Consider the following 24,904-nt stretch of genomic DNA (forward strand, 5'->3'; position numbering starts at 1 on the left):
TTAATTTCTTCAAAATGTTATAAATATCCAAATGCGATGAACAACAAAAATTACAACCCACCCCCAGCCAGATCTACTAAAGGAGCAAACTATGAGGAATTTATTACATTAACAGAATCACCACCTTTTCTAAGAAATTAACAATATGAACTCACGGACCCAAATCAAGTGAACGCACCCGTGGGAATGAGAAGGCCATATTTTGCTGTGACAGAAGCCCAAGTTCAACCACACAGAAGCCGTAAGGGTCAAATCTTACTTTCCTTTGTGATTCCTACTGGCTGGGACAACACGACCGACCACCAACCGACTACAACTGGAAACCACAAAGAGCAGGAGCCACAGACACATGTGGCAGTGTGAGGGAAAGGCGCATTCAAGCGGATATTCCCGAGCCAGACGGAGGCTAAGGGAGGTGCAGTGCCAAAATTCCTCGGGCCTACTCTGCGTGACACTGGGTTCCGGGATCCTGCAAGATGACACCACAGCAGGGGATGCTGAACTGTACCAGCCCCAGGTGGAGCGACTGGAGGCTGCCACCAGAAAGGGAGATGATCTGGGCTTAGGAAAAAAAATAATCTGCCTGCAAACTTCAGTGATGGCAGTGTTTAAAGTGGGCTTCTAAGGGTCCTCGGTGCTGACTGGTCATCTGTGGCCCTCAGGGACATAAAGCAGAAACAGGAAACAAATCACTCCTCAGAGTCTGAGACCACACAGCTGCGTGAAAAGACACAGGTTCACAGAGTTGCCCAGGACTTAAGGTGGGTTAGAGAAACAAGCTAGTAAAAAATGGTTCAGTCCCAGCCTCCTGACCTGTTTGCAATGACTGCATGAGAGTTAAAAAATAAACATAAACAGAATGTACAAAACACACATCAGGAGTTTAACAGATGAGCTCGTGGGCCCTCGGCTCGTGGATTAAGTTGCTGCTTAGGAGGCTGGCATCCTGCCACAGCACCTGTGGGTTCCATTCCTGGTTCCACTTCTGATCGACCTTCCTACAACTGCACAACCTGAGAGGCAGTAAGGGAGGACTCAAGTACCTGGCTGCCTGACACCCTGAGGGCAGACGCAGGTGGAACCAGCATCCTGATTTCAGCCTGGTTCAGCCCCAGCTGTTGTAAGCATTTGGGAGTGAACCAGTGGATGGATGGTATGAGCAGAGGGGAATATGGGACAGACTAGACTAGTCTGTCATACATACTGGCAAGCCAGGGTAGCGGGTAGGCCCGGTTGGGATTACTGTGGGCCGCCTTGACTGGGCTGCAGCTCCTACTGGTTTTTGTGAGGGCCAAGTGTGCCCAGGGCGGAACCAGGCCGGACTGTAACACCCATCGGTTCCAGTGGAGGACATGGATGGAGACCGAACCAACCCAGCAACTACAACCACCAGCTGATCGAGGCGATGGACTGTGCCGGGTCCTATGCTTGCTAGAACACGCAGGAATCTGGACTGGGAATACCTCAAAATTTCTTTGAGGATCTCCCCAGTCGAGAAACTGGACTTAGAGTCCTAACCAAGAAAAGAGAACAAGTCAATTAACAACCTCAGCTATCTGTGGGCAGCAAAATGCTGGGCAAAAGGAGACTCTAGAAGGGACTGTGTCAATCAATGGATTCTTCAACGACCACACCGTGCTTGGAGTGGCGAGACTGGTAGCGATCCATGAATGGGGAACTATTGGAACCACTTGATCAAGTATCTCAGAGCATGCCCCACATCCGGGACTTGGGGTGGGTGGGAAACTGGGTGGGGCTTCTCCCTCTATATCCCCTTTTACCTCAGATACATGAAGGAAGCGGTATGGAAGTGATGGTCTTGCCCACTTCCCTGTAGCCCTTGAACCTTTTTTACCCTAGTTGAATATGTAAGGATTGTCAAACAAAAAAAAAAAAAAAAAAAGAAAAGAAAAGAAAGTGGGGGTAGGAGAAAAAATAAAATCTGTTAAATAATAATAATAATAAAAGAAATAAAAGCTGTAAAGGTAAAAAAAAAAAAAAAAAAGAAAAGAAAAGAAAAGAAAAGAAATGAGTCAGTGGGCACTTAGAATCACTGCAATCCAGTCACCACACCTTGATAAAGCTACCGGTGCGTGCAGTGAACCAGATGCTACAAGGGTTGGAGACAGAAAGTGCCATCTCTGCTACAGGGCACAGGCATGCAGAGACGCGCCGATGCTACAGACGTGTCTGCGCTTGTGTCTCGGCCAGTTCCTCCTGCTGCACCAGACTCAGTGGGTGTCGTGACACATGAGCGCTTCTCACAGATGACAGTGTTGGCAGCATCTGAAGTCGGGTTCTCGGTAAGGGCCCTCTTCCAGCACAGACAGAGCTCTGGTCTCTTTGTCACCGTGTGAGGACACTGAGGCCATCACAAGTGCTTCCTCCTGGTGACCTAATGACCTCCCCAAAGCCCTAAGCCTAAAAAATACCACTCCACTGGAGACAGAGGCTCAACATGCAAGTTTGGAGGGGCTCCATCATTCAGTGCGCACACAGGTGCCAGCCAGGTTCTTAAAAAAAAAAAATCACTGCTGATCATAAATCTCAAAGGTATGACCCTCAACAGCTGCTGTACCAGCTTGTAATTTTCCCACCTTACCACCCTGCTTCCCCCAATCAGCTGACTGGATCAAACCTGAATCATCCTCCTGCCTGCTGAAAGTCTGGCTAGAGAATAAGCAAAGAAATAGATCTCCAGGCAGTTAGCTGGTGACTGAGAGAAGGAAGCAAAGAGGGAGAAAAGGCTGGAGAGGCAGAGGACCCAGGTTCCTGATCTTCTGGTCCCCAATTTTCATAAAGGCCAGTCTTACCTTATTTTGACATATTTATAGAACCTTCTTTTATTCAAGCCACTTTGTAGATGTGATGCAGAGGCACTGAATAACAGGTGCAGAGAACTCTGTGCCCTAGCTCCCACCACTTGAGCCTGCACGAGTCACTCATCTCTAGAAGATAAGGCTCCTTGGAGGCAGGACCAGAGTCTGTTGCCTGGGCATGACCGAGGAAATGTGGAGGGGTAACTGGTGCAAAGGTGCCACAGGAAGTGTGTGGGGGGGGTGTCATCTCAGGCTATGTGCACATTGGAGAACAATGGACATTGCAGCTGGACTTTCAATTTGAGGGAGAGGTAAGAGACAGATGGACAGCACATTCTTGAGGGACAGGGGATACTTCAGAGGGGCACGGACAGTTACAAGTCCCCATAGGTGAACAACGACACCCGTCAGGGAATGTGAAGTTGTTTTCTGCTGACGCTATAAGTCAGCTCCCCTCCCCCATTATCTACAAAGACATGGGCATGCGGCTTGCATGGCAGCCTTGCGTTAGTGATTCTTCCAGGGCAGAGGGGAATGAAAGAGACACCCATGTCCCACTCAGGGACAAGGGTGGAACTGGAGCTGAAAACGGCAGGTGCACTTGGATGCGAGAAGGTAGGACGCAGCTCAGACATGCTTGAGGGGCATGAGAACCTCAGTGCCGAATATTCTCATAGAGATAAATAGCTGGTGCTATTTTGTATGGCTGTTAAAGGAAAGCTTATTCTAGAAGATAAAGAATATGCAAACTCCCTGTTCATAGTACAGGGATAAAATCCCCAAAGCTCCAAGACTGAAAGCAAGTCAAAACAAAGGCAGAATGACAACAGAAAGAGGAGCAGGCTGGCGGAAAGAACATCTGCACCGCTAAAGGCTAGAGATGATGAAGCAGCATTTCCGGAGCTGCTGGGGGAGTCACATGCAGGCCCCGGATTACGGCTCCCATGCACTGGCACGTGAACCTTGAGACCTGCAAAAACGCAGGAGAGCCATCACCCGCAGACCCTGGGAGAACATTAAATGAGCAAGCATTTAAAGGAGAAGGTGTAGCTGACAAGACACGGTGGTAAGGTGTTAAAAACAGCCAAGCTGGCTTTTTATCACACGGATAAGACTTTAGGAAAAAAAGCCCTTATGAGTACAAGCAATAAAATAAAAGATTACACATGGAATTCAAACGGTTATTTGCTATTACTACAGATCATTTCTACAAAGCCCAGGAAATGAAAGCCAGGAGAAGTTATTAAATGTGCTACACGTTTTTGGGCTGTCAGATGTTAAATATTTGGGGTAGTGGTTAGTTTTTGATGTTGATAAGCACAATCTGAAAACATGCGTCCTTAAAATTTCATGGGATTCTCTGGAAGGTTAAGAAAAGAACGAAAACTTGATTCTACAGAGGACAGGAACAAATATTTTCAGTACTGGGAGCTTATCAACCAAACTCAAAGGCAAGGCATGAACTGAGCAGCCCACTGGGATAGCCATTGGTCACAAAGGGCTACTTTAATGAAGACCAGTTAACACTGAGCATAATTTCATCTCCGTAGTCACACTTGTCACATTTGGAGTGTGACAAAGCCACATGTGGCTACCAACTACCAAACTGGCATTTCTTTTCCTTTAGAAAGTTTTGACAGACAACACCAAGAGGCAGTGAAAAATACAAGGTAACAAACAAACCCACATAAAGGATGACTACATTTATTATCAACACACTGAAAAAGTTCATTGAATTGCTAAATTCGACTGGAAGGTCTAGGGAAAAAAGATAACCAGAGGGTGTTTATCCTGTATTCTGAATTTTTCATAATTATTTTTACTCTTAGAACCTGCAAAAGCCAATAGCACATTTGCAAATGAGTAACAACAATCAAATCACCTTCCTTCCAGAACTTGGAACAGGATTCAACTTTATTCACATACATTGATTTTAGCTAATAGAGATATATAGTACACACTGATGTTACGAGACAGATTCTTAAAATATGCATCCCATATACAGAGATTCTCTAGTTTTTCCAACCTCAGGAAAAAGCTTGTTTTGGCCAAAGAGTGATACCTTCATTTCACATGCAAGAGTCAACAGACACTTGATCATGTCAAACTGTATTTCTTAAAGAGGTTCCTAGGCCAAGGGCTAGTCATACATCTTTTCACTTACATTTTGTTGATACCACATCCAATTTCAGAGAGGGCAGTCTTGAACTACCATGACAGGAGAAACCCATGGAGAGTTAGTTACGTTCCTGCATTTTCCCACGGATTCCATGGACAAGATCAGAATGAACAGCATGCTGTGCACAGAACACTTTCTATTTCTTCCTCTGAATGGGAAGAGGTACAAGAATTCTTCCTTCTGAGAATTTCAAAGTTTTGATTTTTTGCCAAACAATAGATCTTTACTTTTTCTAAGAAAAAAAAGTCCTAAAACTCCCTTTGTCATCTTCTATTTTTAAAAAAAGTTTTATTCCTTTTTATTGGAAATGTGGATTTACAGGGAGAATGAAAGAGAGAAAGATTTGTCTGCTGGTTCACTCCTGAAATACTAGGCATAGCTAGAGCTGAGCTGATCCAAAGCCAGGAGCCAGGAGTCTCTTCCTGGTCTCCCATGAAGGTGAAGAGTCCCAAGCTTTTAGACCATCCTCTGCTGCCTTCCTGGACCCAAGCGGGGCTGGATGGGAAGCGGAGCAGCTGGGACATGAACTGGTTCTCAAATAGGATGCTGACATTTGCAGGTAGAGGATTAGCCACTTGAGCCATAGTGCTGGCCGTGGCCATCTTTCTTCGGGTGAGTACACAGTGGATTAAGGTGGATTAAGCTACTGCTTGGAACACCTGCATCCCTTTTTGGAAGTGCCTGGTTTGAGTCCCAGTTCCTTGATTTCTTACCCAGCTTCCTGCTAATGCATCGCAGGAGGCAGCAGTTGATGGCTGAAGTCCTTGGGTCCCTGCTACCGACCTGAGTGACCCAGATGGAGTTTGGGCTCCTGGCTTCAGGGCTGGTCCAGCCCTAGCTGTTGCAGGAATTTTAGGGGAGCAAATCAGTGCTCAGATCTCTATGTCAGTTTCTCTTTCAAGTAGATGAAAATAAACAAGTACAAATTTTTTTTAAAATCCTAACTCTCAAATACCAAAACTACTTCTTAGCTGTCCCAGGGACTAATTATTTAGTCATTGATCTGCCAACAAAGATATATATCCACAGATGTTTTTCTCCCCTATACAATCTTCATGGCTGCATTCTATTTTGCCGGAGTAAATGTTCAGGGGAAACCTCTCCCAGTAGAAAGGGGATAAAACCACCAATTCACCTAGGACACATGCACTCTCTCAGCCAGTGTCAGTAAAGTAAGACGGATGACTGGATTCTACCACTAACTTGAACACTGATTTCCCGTGGGGACAAGGAAATGACTGGATCTGTCACATTGTCTGCTTATCATGGGCTGACAGACTAAGAGTCAGTCGGTGGGTCACGACCAGAAGTGTTTTATAGGAGGAAAAGATGCACAGTAATTGTGCAAAGACAAGAAGGTAGTGAGTTGCGGCCAGTCCTTCCATAATCTGCCCTATCCTTTCGATCCCATCAAAGTTCTAAAGAGGCTCCCTCCCATCCCCTGTCAAGTGCCTTTAGAAGAAAGTAACAGAAGCTGCAAACACACGAAGAACAAGTAAAGAGGGGCCAGTGTTGAGGTGTAGCACATAGGGACACCATCTGTGATGCCAGCATCCCATAAAGAAGCCAGTTTGAGTCCAGGCTGCTCCACTTCTGACCCAGCTTCTTACAGGTGGCCTAGGAAAGCAATGGAAGATGGTCCAAGTGCTTTTGAGCCCCTGTATTCCTGTGAGAGACTCAGCAGAAGCTCCTGGCTTCAGCCTGGCCCAGCCCTGGCCATTGTGGCCATCTCAGGGGTGACCCAGTGGAAGGAAGATTTTCCCTCTCTGTCTCTCCCTCTGTAACTCTTTCAAATAAATAAATCTTTTTTAAAAATGAGTAGAGTATTGGAGTGGGTGTTTGGCTTAACAGGTTAAAAGCCCACATCCCATAACTGGATCCCCACCCAAGTCCTAGCCCTGGACCCGGCTCCCACAACGCAAATGCAGGTAGGCAGCGTGAGACAGCCAAAGCTACTGGCTGCCCGCCACTCACACGGGAGATCTAAATTGAGTTCTTAACTTCAGCTTTAGCGTGGCCCAGCCCTGATTGTGGGAGCTCTGTCCGCCTCTCAAACAAGAACGATGATGGTGACAGATGAGTTAAGAACTAAATATTAAGGATCCAACAATAAGATTAAACCCAACAAAAAGGCAAAACGTCCTTAAGCAATCCATCTTAAAAGTAATCTCTTTCCTACCACTGTCACCTCCAGTATAAGAAAAATCTTCATGAATGCAGACTGTTCCTAATAATTCATCTAAGAAGCTGGTCTCTCTGAACAGTGTAGAAAGTCTGACAGAAAACAACAGCGATGGGCTCCACGGTTAAGATGTCAGTGGCCTGAGCTCTATCCTTGCCACGGGTATGGGACCCCTGTACCCACAGTTACACTGCCTAGGTTCGTGATGCATCTCTGTTCCAGACTCTAGTTTTCTTGGGTCCCTGCCACTGACATACAAAACCTGACTAGGGTTCCCAGTCCCTAGCCCAATCCCAGGTGCTGACGCCACTTGGGAGGAGCTGGTGGATAGGAGATTTCTTTCTCTACCTCTCCAACTGATGATGTTCTTTTCCCTTCTTTTTTTAAAGACAGCAACAGTATAAATCCTAGAACTTTCCATTTGCTTGAAAGTTGTGTGTCTCCCACAGCTCTTTACAAACATCTATTTACTTATCCCTGTAAACAGTACAGCAAGTTCCTGAAAACTTCTCTTGAGAGAATCCTCTATTAGCCTCCTTCGAATTGTTTCCTATTGTTTGAAAGCCATAAAAGCTTTACTTCTTCCAATACAGTCCCCCAAAATCAAACTGACAGTTCCTTCTCTCCTCTGTTTCTTTTGGGTGGGCAGGATGGAATTTATGGAATTCTTATAGTGGCTTGCCACTTCCATACTTAGGTGAACCAAAACATTAAGTGAAGAACACATTTTTCCACCAAAAATAAAACAGGAAGATAGTGAAATTCAAGTATTGTATAATGCCCATGTTCTTAATGAAACATAAAATACCTCATATTTCATCAAGACACTTGGTATTATCCATAAGACACCCTACCCTTTTTAATCTATGAAGAAAATGCCATGAAAATTAAAGTATATGTAATCTTTATATAGTTTGGTGCAAAGTAAGATTTAGATAATTTTTTAAAAATTTAAGGCTCTAGTTCCAACTTGGCATATGTAAAAAACAACGAATAAATATATTACAGGAAATGGTACAGTACATTAATTCTTTCCAGCCACAAGGCTTCTGAACAGAAAATTCTTTTTTTTAACTTGTTGAAATATTTTTTATTTTAGATGATGCTTACATAGTTCACCAGGGCGGGAAGGGTCGAGGGTCAGGGAAAGTATGTGTGATCATTGTTTTCCATTTCTTTTTCCTGTATCTTGGGGGAGGGGGAAGACAAGGGGAGAAACCACACCCAGCCTCCCCACTGCCCTAGTACCCGGGGATAGAGAACAGTTACCCAATATCAGTCGAGGGTCCTGATATGGTGTACACCCCAGGGTTATGCCCAAGTGGTTTTGATAGTTCTGAAATGCTGTCGGTCTTGCCGATTCAAGAGTAAGGGAACACTTACAACATCCATTGGCTGACATAGTTCACCTTGTAATCTCCATTCGCCCAGATATTTGCTGTGATCATTGGGCTGGGATAGTTGTCCAATCTGTCCTGTTCTCTTTCCTCTGCTAAGGTAACAGCTGTCTTCTGAAGGCCCCAGTGGGCTGCCGTATCCTCCATGTGGATCTAGGCCAGTTGTACACCACTCCATCTTTTCTATTGAGGAGGACCAATTCTCACAGGTGGGCCCAAGGACCTGGGCCCCACCACATTTGCCATGCCCAGGACTCACAGCCCAGCATCCACTGTGCGGATGGGCCCAAGGACCCAGGCCAGGCAACCGAGGTCCCGCCAGACCACATTCCTAATCCACTCCTGGGGTTCACGGACCTGGTAACCACCACCCTCAGACTGGCATGGCTTGCCCAAACTTGGCATCAACCGTCAGGTGCTTCAGCCTGGCTCAGTCCAGCCTGTCCCAGTTACAGCTCCTGATGGTGGATGCTGCAGCCTATCCCAGCCCATCCAGTCCCTTGTCTTGGCCCCAGTGTGAAATGGATGGTTGCAGCCCAACCCGGCCCCTCCTGTACCCCTTCCTGGTCCTCAAATCTGTCAGTGGATATTATGAACTGGCCCAGCCTGGCCTGCTCCCAGACCTGACCCACATGTGTATTGGCCAGTACTGTAGCCTGGCCTGGTTTGGGCTGCTCCTAGTCTTGGTTCTTGTGCTTACCTACAGGGACTGTGTTCTGACAGAGGAGTTCCCCAAGCTCCTCTTATCAGATCACCTCCCTGTGGCAGATCTTGCGTATAGCAGTGGATCCTTGGCCCAGGCTGACTTTGTCCACCTTTTGTTTTGGCAGAACAATGGCCTTACCCAAACGGCCCATATCTAGTCCAGGTCTTACTGCTGGGTGTTGCAGCCCAGCCATACCTGGTTCACACCCAGACACAACCCTCATGTGGTGCAGCAGGAGAGGAGATCTAGCCCAGCCCATTCAACACCCACCCTGGCTCTCATGGAGTCTAGCCCAGCCTGGCGCTCTCCAGACCCAGTCCCCACCCACGCCAGGGGAGACTGCAGCTATGTCCAGCCCAGCCCACTGGGCTCTTGCACTCACCAGTAGGAATCCCAACCCAGCCAAAGCTTCCCTTAGCTTCCCAACCAGGTTTGTTCCCCACCACAGCTCTTGCATGTGCCAATAGAGATTGCTGTTCCACATAGATGAGCCCACATACTCCCCCCCAGCCTCTGCCCCCAGACCTAATTCACTCACGTGTTGGTGTCATTGACTAACCTCACATTACCCCCTTTCCTGTTCTGACTCTCACCAGTGGCTTCTGTGATCTAGCCTGGTAAGTCCAGTGGCCTTGTCCATGGAAGACCCTCAGAAGTCGCTCCTTATATGGACATGAATCCTCAGATCCCTGTTTGTCCCTACCTGTGCCATCCCCCAGGCCAAATGTAAGTCCACACCACCAAGTCCCAAGTATATGCTACTTGGCAGCCAGAGGGCTTTGCCTGGCACCATTGGTGCCAAGGCTGCCAGGGCTTCCTACGTCAGCCGAAAAAGCACCCAGGCTGTGTGAGCCTGGGGCCTAGCTGGGCCTCCTCTTTCCCAGGGAGTCATGCCGCCTGGCCAGAAAATTTTCTGTGTAATGATCATTGTTCAGTCCAAGCAACAACCTTACTTTTAAATTTTTATTTACCTACTTTCACTTTATGTGAACAGCAGAGAAAGAAAAAATGGACACAGCATGAGATCTTCCACCTAGTTTACTCCCCAAATGGTCACAACAACCTGCACCGTGCCAGGCTGATGCCAGGAACCTGTACCTCAGTCCAAGTCCCCCACGTGGGTGGCAGAGCTTCACATTCCTGAGCCATACCCGCTGCCTCCCAGGGCTCCTACCAGCAGGAACCTGGACAGAGGCACAGCCAAGACTCCAACAAAGTACTCAGGTAACCGCATTTCAAGTGACATCATTTTTTATAAAGGGTTTTATTTATTTTGAAATACAGAGCAACAGAGAGAGATCCTACACCTGCTGGTGCCCTCTCCAATGCCCACAACAGCCAAGACTGGGCCAGGCAGAAGCCCAGGTATTTACACCATCTTCTACTGCCTCCCAGGCACATTACGAGATGCTTAACTCCCTGGGCCAGAACATGAGTCCCTCGAGAAGCATCCTGGGCCTGGCGTGGTGACTCAAAAGCTAAATCTTCACATTGCAAGCGCCGGGATCCCATGTGGGCATCAGGCCATGGCTCAGCTAGTCCACTTCCTATCCAGCTCCCTGCTGATAGACTGGGAAAGCAGTAAAGGACAGCCTAAAGCCTTGGTTGGGATCCTGCACTCACGTGGGAGACCTGAAGGAGGCTCCTGGCTCCTGGATTCAAATCAGTTCAGCTCTGGTTGTTGTAGCCATTTGGTGAGTGAACCAGCAGACAGATCTTTTTTTTTTGGTCTCTTCTCTCTCTGTAAATCTGATCTGCCTTTGCAATAAAGATAAGTGAATCTTTTTAAAATACATTTTTATTTTGAATTTTGAATTATGTGGTACAATTTTGTATAGGCTGCGATTCCCCCCCCCAAACTCCCACCCCCATCAGATTTTTCCCATTTTGTTACAATAGTGTAGTCCTCCGTAAGGCATCTTAAAAAGAGAAAAAAACATAGAAGACGTACACTAACTGCTACACAAACACAGGCCTGACAATTCACCTTTTAAAACTGAAGCATACACCTGCTCTACTTCCAGAAGCCCATTATCTGTTATCTACTCAAATCAGCAGACAACAAAAACTTAAGACAGAGAGTCATTCACGGTTTAGCATTTTCCAACTTACTACAAAGAAAACCTGAAGTTTCTACCCAGCAATACCACAAGCACATGAGCCAAATAACACCACTCTGCCAACGGTGGCAACTGTCTAACCTTACACCCCAAACAGCAATCCCGTGGGAGCGGCAAGCTGGAGTTTCACAAATTCTCTTACATTTAAATAGACTGCAATAAATATGTTAATAATCTCTTCCCACCAGCAGCTGTTACCAGATTATCTGCTCTTGACTCCAACCTTGCAGTGCACGAGGCATCTCTAAGAGTAGCTGTGCCAGCCTATAATAATGTGCTGATGGGCAAAACCGCAAACCTCTGAAAAACGCCTTGGGGAACCTCTAACGGACCACGGCCACACATCAGGGAACAGTGCCCAATCAGTGATGAATTCTTCGTACCACGGACAGTGTTGCTGGTGCATGAAAGAGAAGCCCCAAGGAGCCTAGGATGTCAATCACACAAAGAACAACAAGCAGAAAATCCAGAAACGGCTAGAGCAGCATCGGATTTCACCAGTCAGGCTAACAGGTGCTGGAGTTACTAGGGTAACTTCTCGCACTTGGATCTGGGCCCATTTCCAGCAAGGCAGCTATTGTTTCAAAAAACACATATGCACAGATTTCAAGAGTTTGGCACCAGACTAAACTGATCTGTTAATGCCATTTCCCAGTATTCTGAAGTCCCCCACCTATTTATACTGATGTATCACAGGCAAATCTCCATCACGACCTCACTGGAATCTGGGCTCAGGTTTCTGTACAATTTCCTCTCAAACAAAAAGATTTCAGAGTTGAAAGATAACATTCTATATTTGCAGCTGCCACTGAAGTATTGGCTGCAAAATATATATGCATTTAAAACCCTGTGATCAGCTTTTTTTCCCCCTTGTTCTCATTTGGTAATGTATAGCATATGAAAAATCAGCAAGCATTCCTTTTAAAACTAAGCACACAGGTATGAAGTATACCGCACACACTTGACACTGAATCCTCAGCCATTGAGAGAGTCTCTCCAGTGAATGGAACCCACGAGCTCTCAGGGCCTCAGGCCTTGCTCTCACATTTGGAGGATGACCCACTTCTCCAGTTACCATGCTCCACAAAACTCCCTTGTCAGGGGGCACCGGTGCAGTTTCCATCCAACCTCAGTCTAAAGTGACTCCCGCCCCCAGTTCTACAAAGAGAACTTCACTCCCAGCCAGAACCTGAAGCAATCTCTCTTTTCCTCTCCAACAGAAGAGTCGAGCAAGACCGTGGTGCAGAGAAGAGGGCAAGTGTTAAAGGATTAAGAAACCCGATCAAGGGTTAAAATACTGGGTGCCTCTAGCCTCCGGACACCCAAAGGCCACTCTACAAGCGGGATCAAAGGCAGAGCTGCCGGAGCTCCGCTCAGCGCGGCCAGCCCTGCTCCGGGGAGCTCTGCGGTCACGCATGGTGGTGCCCGAGGCGTAGGCGCTCAGGAGCGCACCGAGCCCCTGGGCCCCTCGCCACACCTCACCCGAACGGGGAGCACAGAACTTTGCGCAGTTCGCAGCCAGCCCACCCGAAACCACTAGGGGCCCATGTCCACGCCACTCCCCCAGCCGCGCGCGCCGCCCGTTTTTTTCCCCCTCTCCCTCTTTCCGGGTGGGTGGCGGTTAGGGGGCGGGGGGGGGGAGGATGTGAGAAGGACTTGAGGAAGGATGGCAAGGATCAGAGGAAGGCGACTTTCAGCCCACGCGCTGCGGCTATCACAAAGGGAAGGGCGTCACGCCTCTCCCCGGTTCCCACCGAGACCCCGACGCTGGCCAGGGCAACACGCCGCCGCCCGCACCAAGGGGCCGGGACCGCGGGCGGGGATGGGCGAGGCCGCCGGCGGGGGCGCGCGGCAGGTGACAGCCGCGTCGCGGGGCCCCTGACTCCGAGCGCCAAAGCCTCCCCGCCCACCCCGGGCCTCGCCTCTAACGGCGAGACAGCCAAACGACCCCAGACCTCACGACGGTCCCGGAGCCGGGGCGACGCCATCGCGGGCCAAAGCGGCCGAGAGAGGGTCGTCTCCTCCGGCACCCGGGGGGTGGCTAGCCGGAGCCGGAGAAGCGCGCGCGCGGACCCACCCTGTGGCGGCCAGCGGCGCCCACGCGCCGTCACCTACCCTTTAGCATGCTCCGTCTCCTCTTCATTGTCCCCGTCTATGCCGCACGTGTCCTGGTCGTCCAGCTCCAGGCTCTGCTGGCTGGCTGCAGACTCGCTGTCCTCCGCCATCGCGGCGGCGGCAGCTCCCTCTAGTGCAGCTCGCGGCTCGGCTCGGCTCCGGAGCGCGGGCACCGCGCCCGCCCCGCCCCGACCCCGCCCTCCTCGGCCGGCCGCGGGGAGGGGCGAGCCGGGCGGTTACTCGCTCCTCCGTCCGGCCCCCGGCGCGCAGGGGACGGCCCTGCTCCACAGGCCCTGTGGGAACTCCTCCGCGAGGCCACGCGTGTGCACCGCTCGGCTCCATCTCAGAGCTCTCAACCCTTGCAGGGATTTTCAGACCAGGCCAGCTCTCCCGACTGATGCACAGGTTCCGTTTCGTTTCTAACAGGCTAACACATTCTTAAACTCGAAAGGGCAAAACAGGATGCTGCCAAGACTCTCCTAACCGCCTACCCACAGCCCGCGCCGGGTCGTTCCCACCGGCCTCGCAACCCTTGAGAACCCCGACTGGAAAAGTCCGGAGCTTGCCCTCTAGCCCCCGCTGAGGGTATCTCGAGGGACAAGGGGAGGTGAACCAAACTGGGGAGTGGGAGGGACGCTGACCTCTTGCAAAATGAGAAGTCATGGCTTCGACTTTTGGTCAAACGTGGTGTCCTCCTGGGCCAAAGGAAGACAAGAGGAAACCGCAGTCCGAGGGTCTGGGGAGGCTCTTTAGTTTGCTGTTGCTCTGCTCCCGCAGCTGTGCTTTCCCCGAGGCCACGGCGAGAACCCCTGTAGGTCACTGTAGGTTTAACCAAAGCGGTGTTAAGATGGCTATCAGAAGCCGCTTAGGGAGGGAAGCCAGACGATGAAAAACCACCTGAGATTCCTGATATTTGCAGAGGACTTGGGAGCATTTTGTGATGGCCCGCCACCAGGACCTTAAGATGCAATGAAGTAGAAGCATTTGAAAGTGGAGATCGCAGAATGATCTCAAAGTCCATCAGGTGTTTGATGTTGCCTCAGGGAAAGGTTCTGTGAGAAGTGCGAGCGGTGGGCGGAGCTGTGGCTCACAGTGGGGGTATCCGGTGTCAGAGTGCAGGTTCCAGTTCCCTGCTAATGTGCCTGGGAGGGCATCAGAAGATGACCCAAGTGCTGCTACTGCTGCACTCACGTGGGGAAGCCTGGATGGAATTCTTCGCCTGCTTCAGCTTCACCCAGTCCTGTGGCCACGTGGGGAGTGAGCCAACTGACAAGAGCTCTCCGTCTCCCTCTTGTTTTGGTGCTCTGCTTTTCAAATGTATAAATCACTTTAAAAAGTGCAAACGAAGGCAGTGGGCAATTTATCTTGAATAATTGCAGCTGTTCGTTTTAAAGCAATTGAATCTTTTTTTTTTTTTTTTTTAATTTAAAGGCAGAAGGAGAAGTGGAGAGATAAGGAGCGAAACCATCCATGAGCACAACAGCCAGAGCTGGGCCATCCTGAAAGTCAAGGATTTCATGTGCTCTCCCCACTTGGGCAGCAGGGGCTGAAGTCGTTGGGTCACCCTGGGCTGCTTTCTCATATACATCAGCAGGAAGCTGGATTGGAAGTGGAGCAGCCGGGACTGGAAGCAGTACTCTGACAGGAAATGCTGGGGTCCAGAGTCACCAGCCAGGGATTAAGCTGCTGGATTCCAACACCATACTCAGTGGCAACTATCTGGAGCAGAAAGCTACCCGTAAATTACCAATAGGAACCTGGCCAGAAGCAAGCCTGTCAGCTCCGTCTCTGTAATGTGTTGGAAGGATGCCCCAACGGAAGAGTTCCAAAGAGTACAAGGCAAAGGAAATACTAGAGACATATTTATTTGAATTTTCCAGCAGCTTTGATGAAGAACTTTTTTTTTTCCCCACAAAAGCATTTGAAAACAAATAATCCTGGAGAAATAAAATGAGGGCATCAAAACCATTTAAACACTCAAAAACAATGACAAACAGAGAACATCTGCTCCCCAGGATGGAATGAAGTTGGTCTGGATGTCTGCATGGTACTGGACGGAAGTGTTATATAAAACGGATGTTTCTCAGCACACATGCTTCGAAGGAAGAAAGAGTTTACAGATGACTGGGAAGTCTCCTGTTCAGTTTGGCTATCTCTCATTACACATGTAAGGCCTTGGTGGTGTATCAGTGGCCTTGCTTTACTTAAGCATAACATTAGAGAACCTGGGACCGGCACGATGGCTCACTAGCTAAATCTTTGCCACTGGGATCTCGTTTGGGCACCAGTTCATGTCCCGGCAGCCCCGCTTCCCATCCAGGTCCCTGGTGTGGCCTGGGGAAGGCAGTAGAGGACAGCCTAAAGCCTTGGGACCCTGTAACCTGTGTGGGAGATCCAAAAGAAGCTCCTGGCTCCTGGCTTTGGATTATCTCAGCTCCAGCTGTTGTGGTCACGTGGGGAGTGAACCAGCAAACAGAGATCTTTCTGTCTTTCCTTCTTTCTGTATATCTTTCTAATAAAAATAAATAAGTCTTTTTTTAAAAATTAGAGAAGTTTTTTAGTTATGATAAAATATACAATATACAGCATAAACTTTACTACCAGCTTTATCATTTAGTAGTGGTTAGCACTTGTCTGATCACAGTGTTGTCTCCAGAAATTTTCCATCTTACAAAACTGAAACTACACCCATTAGCCTCTCCACTTCCTCCCGGACCCAGACTCTCGTAACCACCGTTCATTCTATATCCTGTTAATTTGACTGTTTTGGATACCTCCTCCAAAGTGTTTGTCTATTTGTGATTGGCTTGTTTCACTGAGCATCATGTCCTCAAGGCTCAGCGTGTGTCAGAATTTCCTTCCTTTTTAAGGCTAGATCACAGCTCGTTGTATATGTACCACATTTTGTTTATCCCTTCATTCACTGATGAACATTGGATTCTTTCCACCATTTAGTGACTGTTAACAATGTTGTTAAGGAAACTGATGTGGAAATATCCCTTCAAGATCCTGCTTTCAGTTCTTTCAAATATGTACTCAGAAGTGAAATTGCTGAGTCATATAATCCTATGTTTAATATTTTGAACAATTGCCATTCTATTTTTTCATAGAGGCTGCAGCATTTTATACTTCTAGTAACTTTTCAGTCTGTCCATATCCAACAGCTGTTATTTTCTACTTTTTATTTAGAGCAGAAAACCTAATGGGTATGATCTGTTTTTACTATAATTAAAAGACAGTCAGACTGGACTCAGAACCCCAACCAAGAAAAGAGAGAAGACAGAACATGTCAACCAACCATCTCAGCTATGATGGACTATGTCAGTCAGTGGATTTTTCAAAGACCTCATAGTGCTTGGAGTGGCAATATTGGCAGCGATTCATAACTGTTGAAATATCAAAACCACTTGAGCAAGAACCTCAGAGCATGCCCTACATCCGGGACCTGGGGAAGGTGGGAAACTGGGTGGGCCTTCTCCCTTAATACCCCCTTTAAACATGAAGGAAACAATATGGAAAAAATACTAGTCTTATCCACTTTCCTGTAGCCCTTGAACCTTTTTACCCTAATCAACTATGTAAAGATCGTCAAAAAAAAGACAGCCGGAGACTTATATATGACCCTTGTTTCTGCTTTTAAAGTAAATTTTTCTGTTTTAATCTTATTTTTAAAGAGTTGATCATTTATTTAAAAGGCAGATTATCGAAAAGAGGGGGAGAAACAGAGAGAGATCTTCAGTCTGCTGATTGCCTTCCCAAATGGTTACAACAGCCGAGTCTCGATCAGACCAAAGCCAGGAGCCAAGAGCCAGGAACTCAATTTCTCATTTGGGCAGCAGGGGCCCAAAGAACTGAACCATCTTCCTCTGCCTTCCCAGGTGTACCAGCCAGAGGATGGATGGGAAATGGCAATAGCCAAGACTCCAGTGGCCATTTCAGAGGGGGATGGGGTGGCTTAACCCACTGCACCCCAATGCCAACTCCATAAAGTACGTTTTTCAGGCCAGAGCCAAAATAAACTTTCTAAAAACACATGTAATACAGCGATAGACTGTATTATATTGCTATCCATAATGGAATATACTTTGACAAATTTGAAAATGTTTAAATTATAGTACAAAAAATTACATAAGACAGTCTGTCATTGGAAGAGTGCTGCATATAGTTGTCAAATAATACTACATTGTATGTATTTGAATACAACATATTTGAATACAATGGCCAAGAGTGCAGTTCAGGGAAATAAAAATACAGAAAATTTGGAGAAATTAAGATATATGACTGATAGAACAAATAGAATACTTCTATTCTGCTTTTTGAAACACTTCCAAACCATGAGCCCAGGCTTGGGCTAGCCTGCTGTGGGATGTGGGATGAGCAGACTGGGGCTGGCCAGCCCAGGGCCCTAGCCTTACCAGGTTTCAGTCACCAGCTGACCAGATGGACAGGGAGCCCTGCTAAGATTGGTACTGCTTTTATCTGACCCTTGTGAGAAATAATCAGCACTTATTGTTTTAAGCCATTACATTTTGAGTGTCTTGTTGTGCAGTAGTAACTAATTGACATAGTGAGGCAAAAACAAAGACCAAAGAAAATCTGAAAGACCGACTCGTTTCTAACTAAAAATTGGGACTACTATGTTTACCTGAGTATTTGTGAAAAAGACTCATACCAAGCCAGTAGTTTGCACTTACCTGTGCGTGCTCACAAAACCAAAGCCCATTATATTTGCAAAGCACTTACTGTTCCTGGTAATCCAGCTGCCTCAGACTCAAAGAAAACGGGCTCCATTTCTACTTGTTGAGGAATGCTATATTTGTACTGTATCCTTGAGAACTTTGCATTTGGACTGGGCAGATAATGTGCTAGTCTGTGTCTGGAATCCCTGGGCTCCATATCTGGCTGCAGCTCCAGCTCGAGGCTCCAGTTGTCTGCTAATACAGACCTCAGGAGGTGGCACTAATGGCTCAGATAGTTAAATCTCTTCCTCACAAAGGAGACCTGGGTTGAATTCCTGGGCCCCAGGGTCAGCGTGGCCCAACCCTGGCCACTGCGGGCATCTAGAGGGTGGGAGAGATTGAACTAGCAGATGGGAGTTCTTTCTTCCCCTCTCTCTGCCTCGCAAATAAATAAACATTTAAAAATAGGATCACAGAGAAGGTCTCCCCAACAAGCCGTTGAACTTATCTGGACAATAAGAGGCTAGACTCTATGCTTCGTATATGCTTGCAATGAAAGAATCTCAACTGAACTTGAACTGTGGTTATGCAACAACAAGGTGGAGGAATCCACCATGGGGGGAGGATGCTTGTCCCACTTAGGGCTCATGTCTCCATAATCCCTCGTGTACTGCAGTCCATCCTTGAAGGTCCCAGTTTGGCCTTGCTCCCACCTGCCTTTCTCTGCTTGTCTGAAGCATGGACTGACCTGCAGCCATTTTGGGTTCAAGAATCTGTGCAGCTGCAAAGGCTCACATAGACTGCTCCCTTACAATTTCAGTATTTATAGTTATATAAGGTCTACCTCCTGTAATAAGTGCTTCTCCATAACCCTCACTCAATAAACTGATTTTCTGAACACACTCTGACTGATGTAAGAGGTCCTGTCACAGTGCCTGGATTCAAGTTCTGGGTCTGCCTTAGCTCCACTTTCTTGCTAATGTATCCCTGCCACCCAGGTGGCAGACCCAAACGAAGTTCCTGGTTCTCATCTTTGGCTTGGCCCAGCCCTGGCTGTTTATTTGGGGACTAACCAGCAAATGCTTTTCCACTGAGATCTTTATCTCTCTGCCTTTCAAATAATAAATAAATGATTCAGAAAGTCTTGTAGGTTTGGTAACCTAGGATTTACAAAATCACTAGTACTTAGACACTCTCTTTGTGATTTCAAACTCAATTACCTAGGTTCTCCTCAATAGGACACATTCTGAGTACAGAGATGTTGCAAATAATTCATTCTAAAGGATCGAGCTGAGACCAAGTAAATAAAGAAAAGCCACTGAGCAAGTGGATGGTCGTTCACAAAGATGCTCTCTTGAGAACAATGAGCGAAAAGCAGTCATTAAGCCACCTTCTCAGTATGTACATTCATTGGTTCTCTGTGTAATATTCATGTTATTTTCTCAAGACAATCTTTGATGATAATTATGATGAAATAGGAGAGAAGAGATAGGTGGGAGAGAAAAGCAAGGATGAAGCATTGGAAAATGTAAAATTGGTGGTCAGAGTGGTGGCCTAGGAGAGTGACAGTAGAAAGAACCAGGAATATGAGAAGTACAAAATTGCTGCATAGTTCAGGGTATAGAAGGGTTTCTAGGAAGGGTCCACCTGTCTGTGTAGGAGGGAAGTAAAATCAGAAAAGCATGGAAACTAAAGCTGAACTATATGGGGGGTGAGGGTTTGGGAAAGTGGAAAGACAAAGGACACTTGTTTGGGCTTTTTGTTAGACCAGAGACGCTTACACAGTTACAGACTGGTTGGGGAAGGAGCTAGGAGGGAGTTGCTAAGGCTGCAGTGTATGGGGAGAGTGGTTTAGAGAAACTGTTTCACCCTCCCTTGGAGAGAAAAATAACAAAGGATTGGTTGAGGCTGCCTGGTGGAATTCCCATTCCTCCGCCCTTTGTGTGTGTGCCTACCAGGGCTCTGCCTCCTCGGCTTAAAGTGCAAATGGCCTCCCTGAGCTGGCTCTCCTTGTCTATGTATCCACCCACCTAACATGTATCTCATCTCTCTTCTCGGCAGCCTCTTTCAGTCTGTATATCCTATTGAGAGCTGAATCAACATGTCCGAGACCTCTGTGCTTGCATCCACAGACCCTACCCAGCCCAACCCAAAAGAGAACATTTTGTACCCCTCTTTTCACCTTACTTTACTGCTACCAGAATTAGTAGCACTTTATCCATTTAACTATTTAAACTAGAAGACCATTTGTTCTTGACTACCAGTCTTCTTTTATGCCCCATACCCAACAATTTCTCAAGTTTTTTTGAACCTGCCACTTGCATCTCTCAAATGTATTTTCTTTCCCCACCAAATACAAATACTAGGACATCCTCTATCAGTTGCTGTTATCGTTTGCCATTTTCATTCTCCCCTAATTTCACTTTTCAAATCACACTGTTACTTATTTATTTATTTATTTATTTATGGGGGAGATTCCCAGCCATGGGAACTAGGTGGAATCTAGGAGCCGGCAGCTCAGTCCAGATCTCTCATGTGAGCAATGGGAAGCCAACTGCGTGAGCCATTGCTGATACCTCCCAGGGGCCACATTAACAAGAAGCTGGAATCTAGAGCGGGGCTAGAACCCGAGCCCAGACACTCTCATATGATATGGAAATGTCATACTTGCCTTAACTGCTCGAAGCCAAATGCCTGGCTCGATCCTAATTATTTTTGATAGTTGTGCTTGCTTGTTTAATCCTTTGACAATTCATCAGTGCTTACAGGCTAAAACTCAAATTCCAATGCCTGCTAAACTAATCATCAAACTTTTAATTTCATCTTTATTTCTTGCTTGTCCTCTTTGCTTATTTATTTATTTATTTATTTAAAAGGCAGAGAGAGAGAGAGAGAGGCAGACAGAGATCTCTCATCCACTGGTTCATTCCCCAAATACCTGCAGTAGTTAGGCTGGGCCAGGCCAGAACCAGGAGCTGGGGACTCAATCCACATCCTCTATGAGGTAGCAGGGACCCAATTACTTGAACTATCATCATTGCTTCCCAAGGTATGTATGTACTAGCAGAAAGCTGAAGTTGGGAGCGCAATGAGAACTCTCAAACAGACATTCCAATACCATGGGCAGGCATCCCAAGCGGTCTCTTGGCTCCTACTCAGACACTTACATAGTTGCATTTCTATGATTGAGAAAGACTCCACATGGCTTCACCACTCAAATTCCTTGCACATGACTTTCACTGTGCCTAAACTATATCCCTCCATAACCCTAGAAACATTCCCTATTTCGAGGTCCCTCAAAATTCCCAATTTTGAGATCCCAGGTTCCCTCCTGCCTCCAGCAAAATCTTTCTTGATTTTCTTTGATATTGCCTCTTTCTAGTATAATCTCTCGGTTTGGTAGATTTGGGGATTATCCGACTCCACTGAAACAGTTCATCTTGTGGCCGTGACTTCTCTGAGCATTGAGTCCCTTGAGATGAGATCCAGTGTGAATGGTACTCAGGGTCTCCCACAGGCACATAGTACCAATCTGTGGCAGTGAACTGAGGTTGAGCTTCACTGGGAACTGTATGCTAGTGGTCATTCCCAGGAATCACATGGACAAGTTTCTGATTGCTGTGGGTGAAGGCTCATGACCAGAGAGTTCCAGAGCTGAGGCCTAGGTTCTGTGGCTCTGCACACACAGCATGTATATGTCAAGAGCTGTCAGGGGGCTGAGATGGTACCTGGCTGGAAGCCCACCAGTGTTGCCCTGTCACAGTGTTACTGCTGCCGGAAGACTTGAGGTTTCCGCTTCACAAGTGGAGGCCCTTACTACTCACGACAGCATGCAAGAAGAACATCAGCTTATTAGTGCTAGTTTCCTTTGTTCCCAAGTCTCACGGGAGTCAAGCATCTATGCTGGCTGCATTTTCAGTGGGATCCAACACAGGAGAATCCTGAGCTTAGGGGACCGATGTATTTTTTTGAAAAAAAAATATGAATTTTATATATACCCAGATTTTACCATCAGTCATTTTTCAACATTTATCTGTTCCTTTTTATTTGAAAGGCAGAGATAGATCTATCTATCTATCTATCTATCTATCTATCTATCTATCTATCTATCTATCTATCTATCATGCTCCAAATACCTGCAACAACAGGCTGGGCCAGGCCAAAGTCAGGAACCTCTCAGGTAAGTGGAGTACCTGAGTTAGCATCTGCTGTCTTCAGGAAGCTGGAATTGAGAGATTTGGGACTCAAACCCAGCACTCTGAAATGGCTGTGTTCCTGCTCTCCATCACTACATCTCAAATAATATTATTTAAAGCAAAAAGAGGGCCCAGCACAGTAGCCTAGTGGCTAACGTTCTCACCTTGAACGTGCCAGGTTTCCATATGGGTGCTGGTTCTAATCTCTACTGCTCCACTTCCCTTCGAGCTCTCTGCTTGTGGCCTGGGAAAGCGTTGCGGGACGGCCCAAAGCCTGCACTGAGATCCTGCACTGCCGTGGGAGACCCAGAAGATGCTCCAGGCTCCTGGCTTCAGATTGGCTTGGCTCCAACCATTGTGGTCACCTGGGAAGTGAATCAGTGGTTGAAAGATCTTTCTCTCTGTATCTCCTTCTCTCTGTATACTTGCCTTTTCGATAAAAATAAATAAATCTTTCAAAATAAAACCAAAAAACCAAAAAAGAATACTGGGTGGCATCATGGAAGGTTCAGGAGCATTCAAGGCTCAATCCCTAATAGCTATGTGATTCATTAAAGTCCTGGCTTTGCAGAATGTCAGAGGTTTCAGCTTTAACCTGGGGACAGTATTGTTCACCCTGCTTGTATCACACAGTGGCTGTGATGCTCCCTGGCTCATGTAAGCAGTGGTACCCTACTGTTCCTACTGCCTTTGATGAAGATGTTATCAGGCCCCATTTTGCTCCCTCAGCTTTCAGTTCCTCTGTAAACAATAACTCATTAAATTAAGAGAGCTACATGAAGCTTAAGATCCCAAATGCCCCGATGGCTAACATCTCAGCGTAGCCTCTGTTCTCAGAGCTTTGCAGAAACTCACAGGACCTCATCATGTAATATCCAACCTTCCCGTAGACCTAGACGGATCAGGGGTCACCTTTGCCGTTTCAGAAGATACCACAGCCCCTACACTGACCCAACAAAGAAAAGCCAGCCAGAGGCCCACAGATGAGCTGATCATGCACTGCCCAACCACTTACCACCATAAAATTCATTGCCTTCAATTCCTTGTGGAGTCCAGGAATCGAGCAACAGCTGCCCGACTCCTGCTCTGTGCATGTAAATAAACAAACTTTTTTCTACCACCCCAGTGTCAATAACTACCCGGCTTGCTGAGTGTTGAGTGAATGGAAACATTTTGGAAGGGGCTCTATTGGAACTTTTTCCAATTAGCTCTGGGAGAGATCTGTAACAATACCTGAGAAAGTACTTCAGGTATAAGATCCTGTAATGTAAAAGAAGGATCCAGCCCCTCATCTGCCTCGCTCAGCACAAGGAAAGATCCATAAATGGAACTAGGAAGTGACAAAAAAAATCAAGGACAATCTGATTAGAAATCTCCAGATGATCCATTCCTCTCACCTGCCTCTTGGGTGCTTAGGCACTGTATTCCACTAACCACTGTTTATCAGAAGGAATTCCCTGAATGAGGGAATGCTACAGCTGGCCCTTCAAGGTTATAATCGCCAGACACAGCAGTCATTTGCTCCTCCAGTTGATAAAATCCTGTTGGCCAGCAGTGTGGGCAAGATTTGTGTATGGGGAATTCCAGGTCCAGATAGGGAAATTCCAAGTCTGGAACAGAAGATAATTGTCACTTGCACGTACTCTCCCAGACCAACCGGAGCGCACATAAATTCTCTATAGAGCACAGCAACATCGACCAGTGAGTGGAAGGTCATGAGCACCACTGACAAACCAGGAACTTGGATGTAAGCTCAACACGTACCTTTCAGCAGCCATTTCCTTCCCTTCCCTTCCCTTCCCTTCCCTTCCCTTCCCTTCCCTTCCCTTCCCTTCCCTTCCCTTCCCTTCCCTTTCCTTTTCTATTTTAATTGGAAAGACAGATATACAGAGAGGAGAGCTTTCAGAGTCTGAAGTCTGCCAGCAGGTCCCAAGGTAACCTAGGGTGAGACAGCACTGTTCTTTGGCCATAAGAAGCACTGGAGACAAGCTGCTGAGGAATGCCCGCTTTATTATGTACAGGTTACAGCTTTTAAAGGATAAGAAAGTGGAGGGCAGGGGGGCATCTTCTGGCAGAAGCTCCCTAGTCTGCCCTACAGAGACACTGTACTTGGCTATCTATTTCCCTTGATCTTCCGGTCAAGTTCCATGTGCATCCCCCTTGACCTTCTAGCCATGTCAGAGGTCACACTCCACGTGTAGGCCTGGAAGCTGTGTCTCAGGCCAAGGGGCGGGGGGGGGGGGTGGTAAGCTCTTAAGCCATGCCCACCAGGTAGCAGGCTATTGCACACAGAGAGAGACAGAGCGAAGTATCTTCCATCTACTGGTTCATTCCCCAAGTAGCCACTAAGGCCAGAGCCAAGTCAATCCAAAGCCAGGAGCCTGAAACCTCTTCTGGGTCTCCCATGTGTGTGCAGGGTCCCAAGGCTTTGGGCCATCCTCCACCACCTTCCCAGGCCACAAGCAGGAAGCTGGAAGGGAAGTGGAGCAGCAGAGATATGAACTAGTACCC

General features: G+C 47.2%; 1 protein-coding gene across 1 annotated transcript in view; it reads right to left on the bottom strand.

Annotated features, from left to right (window-relative positions):
* The window catches only part of NMT2 (N-myristoyltransferase 2), a 55,874-nt gene extending 42,241 nt beyond the window's left edge, over positions 1-13,633 (bottom strand). Inside the window, exon 1 of the mRNA XM_040967917.1 lies at positions 13,519-13,633. Coding sequence (XP_040823851.1) covers positions 13,519-13,628 — 110 coding nt within the window. The 5' untranslated portion in view covers positions 13,629-13,633. The remainder of the gene's footprint in view (positions 1-13,518) is intronic.
* Positions 13,634-24,904: the final 11,271 nt, after the last annotated feature.

This window comes from Ochotona curzoniae, unplaced genomic scaffold (assembly GCF_017591425.1).
Source record: "Ochotona curzoniae isolate NIBS_2020 unplaced genomic scaffold, NIBS_Ocur_1.0 scaffold_4683, whole genome shotgun sequence".
Lineage (NCBI taxonomy): Eukaryota > Metazoa > Chordata > Mammalia > Lagomorpha > Ochotonidae > Ochotona > Ochotona curzoniae.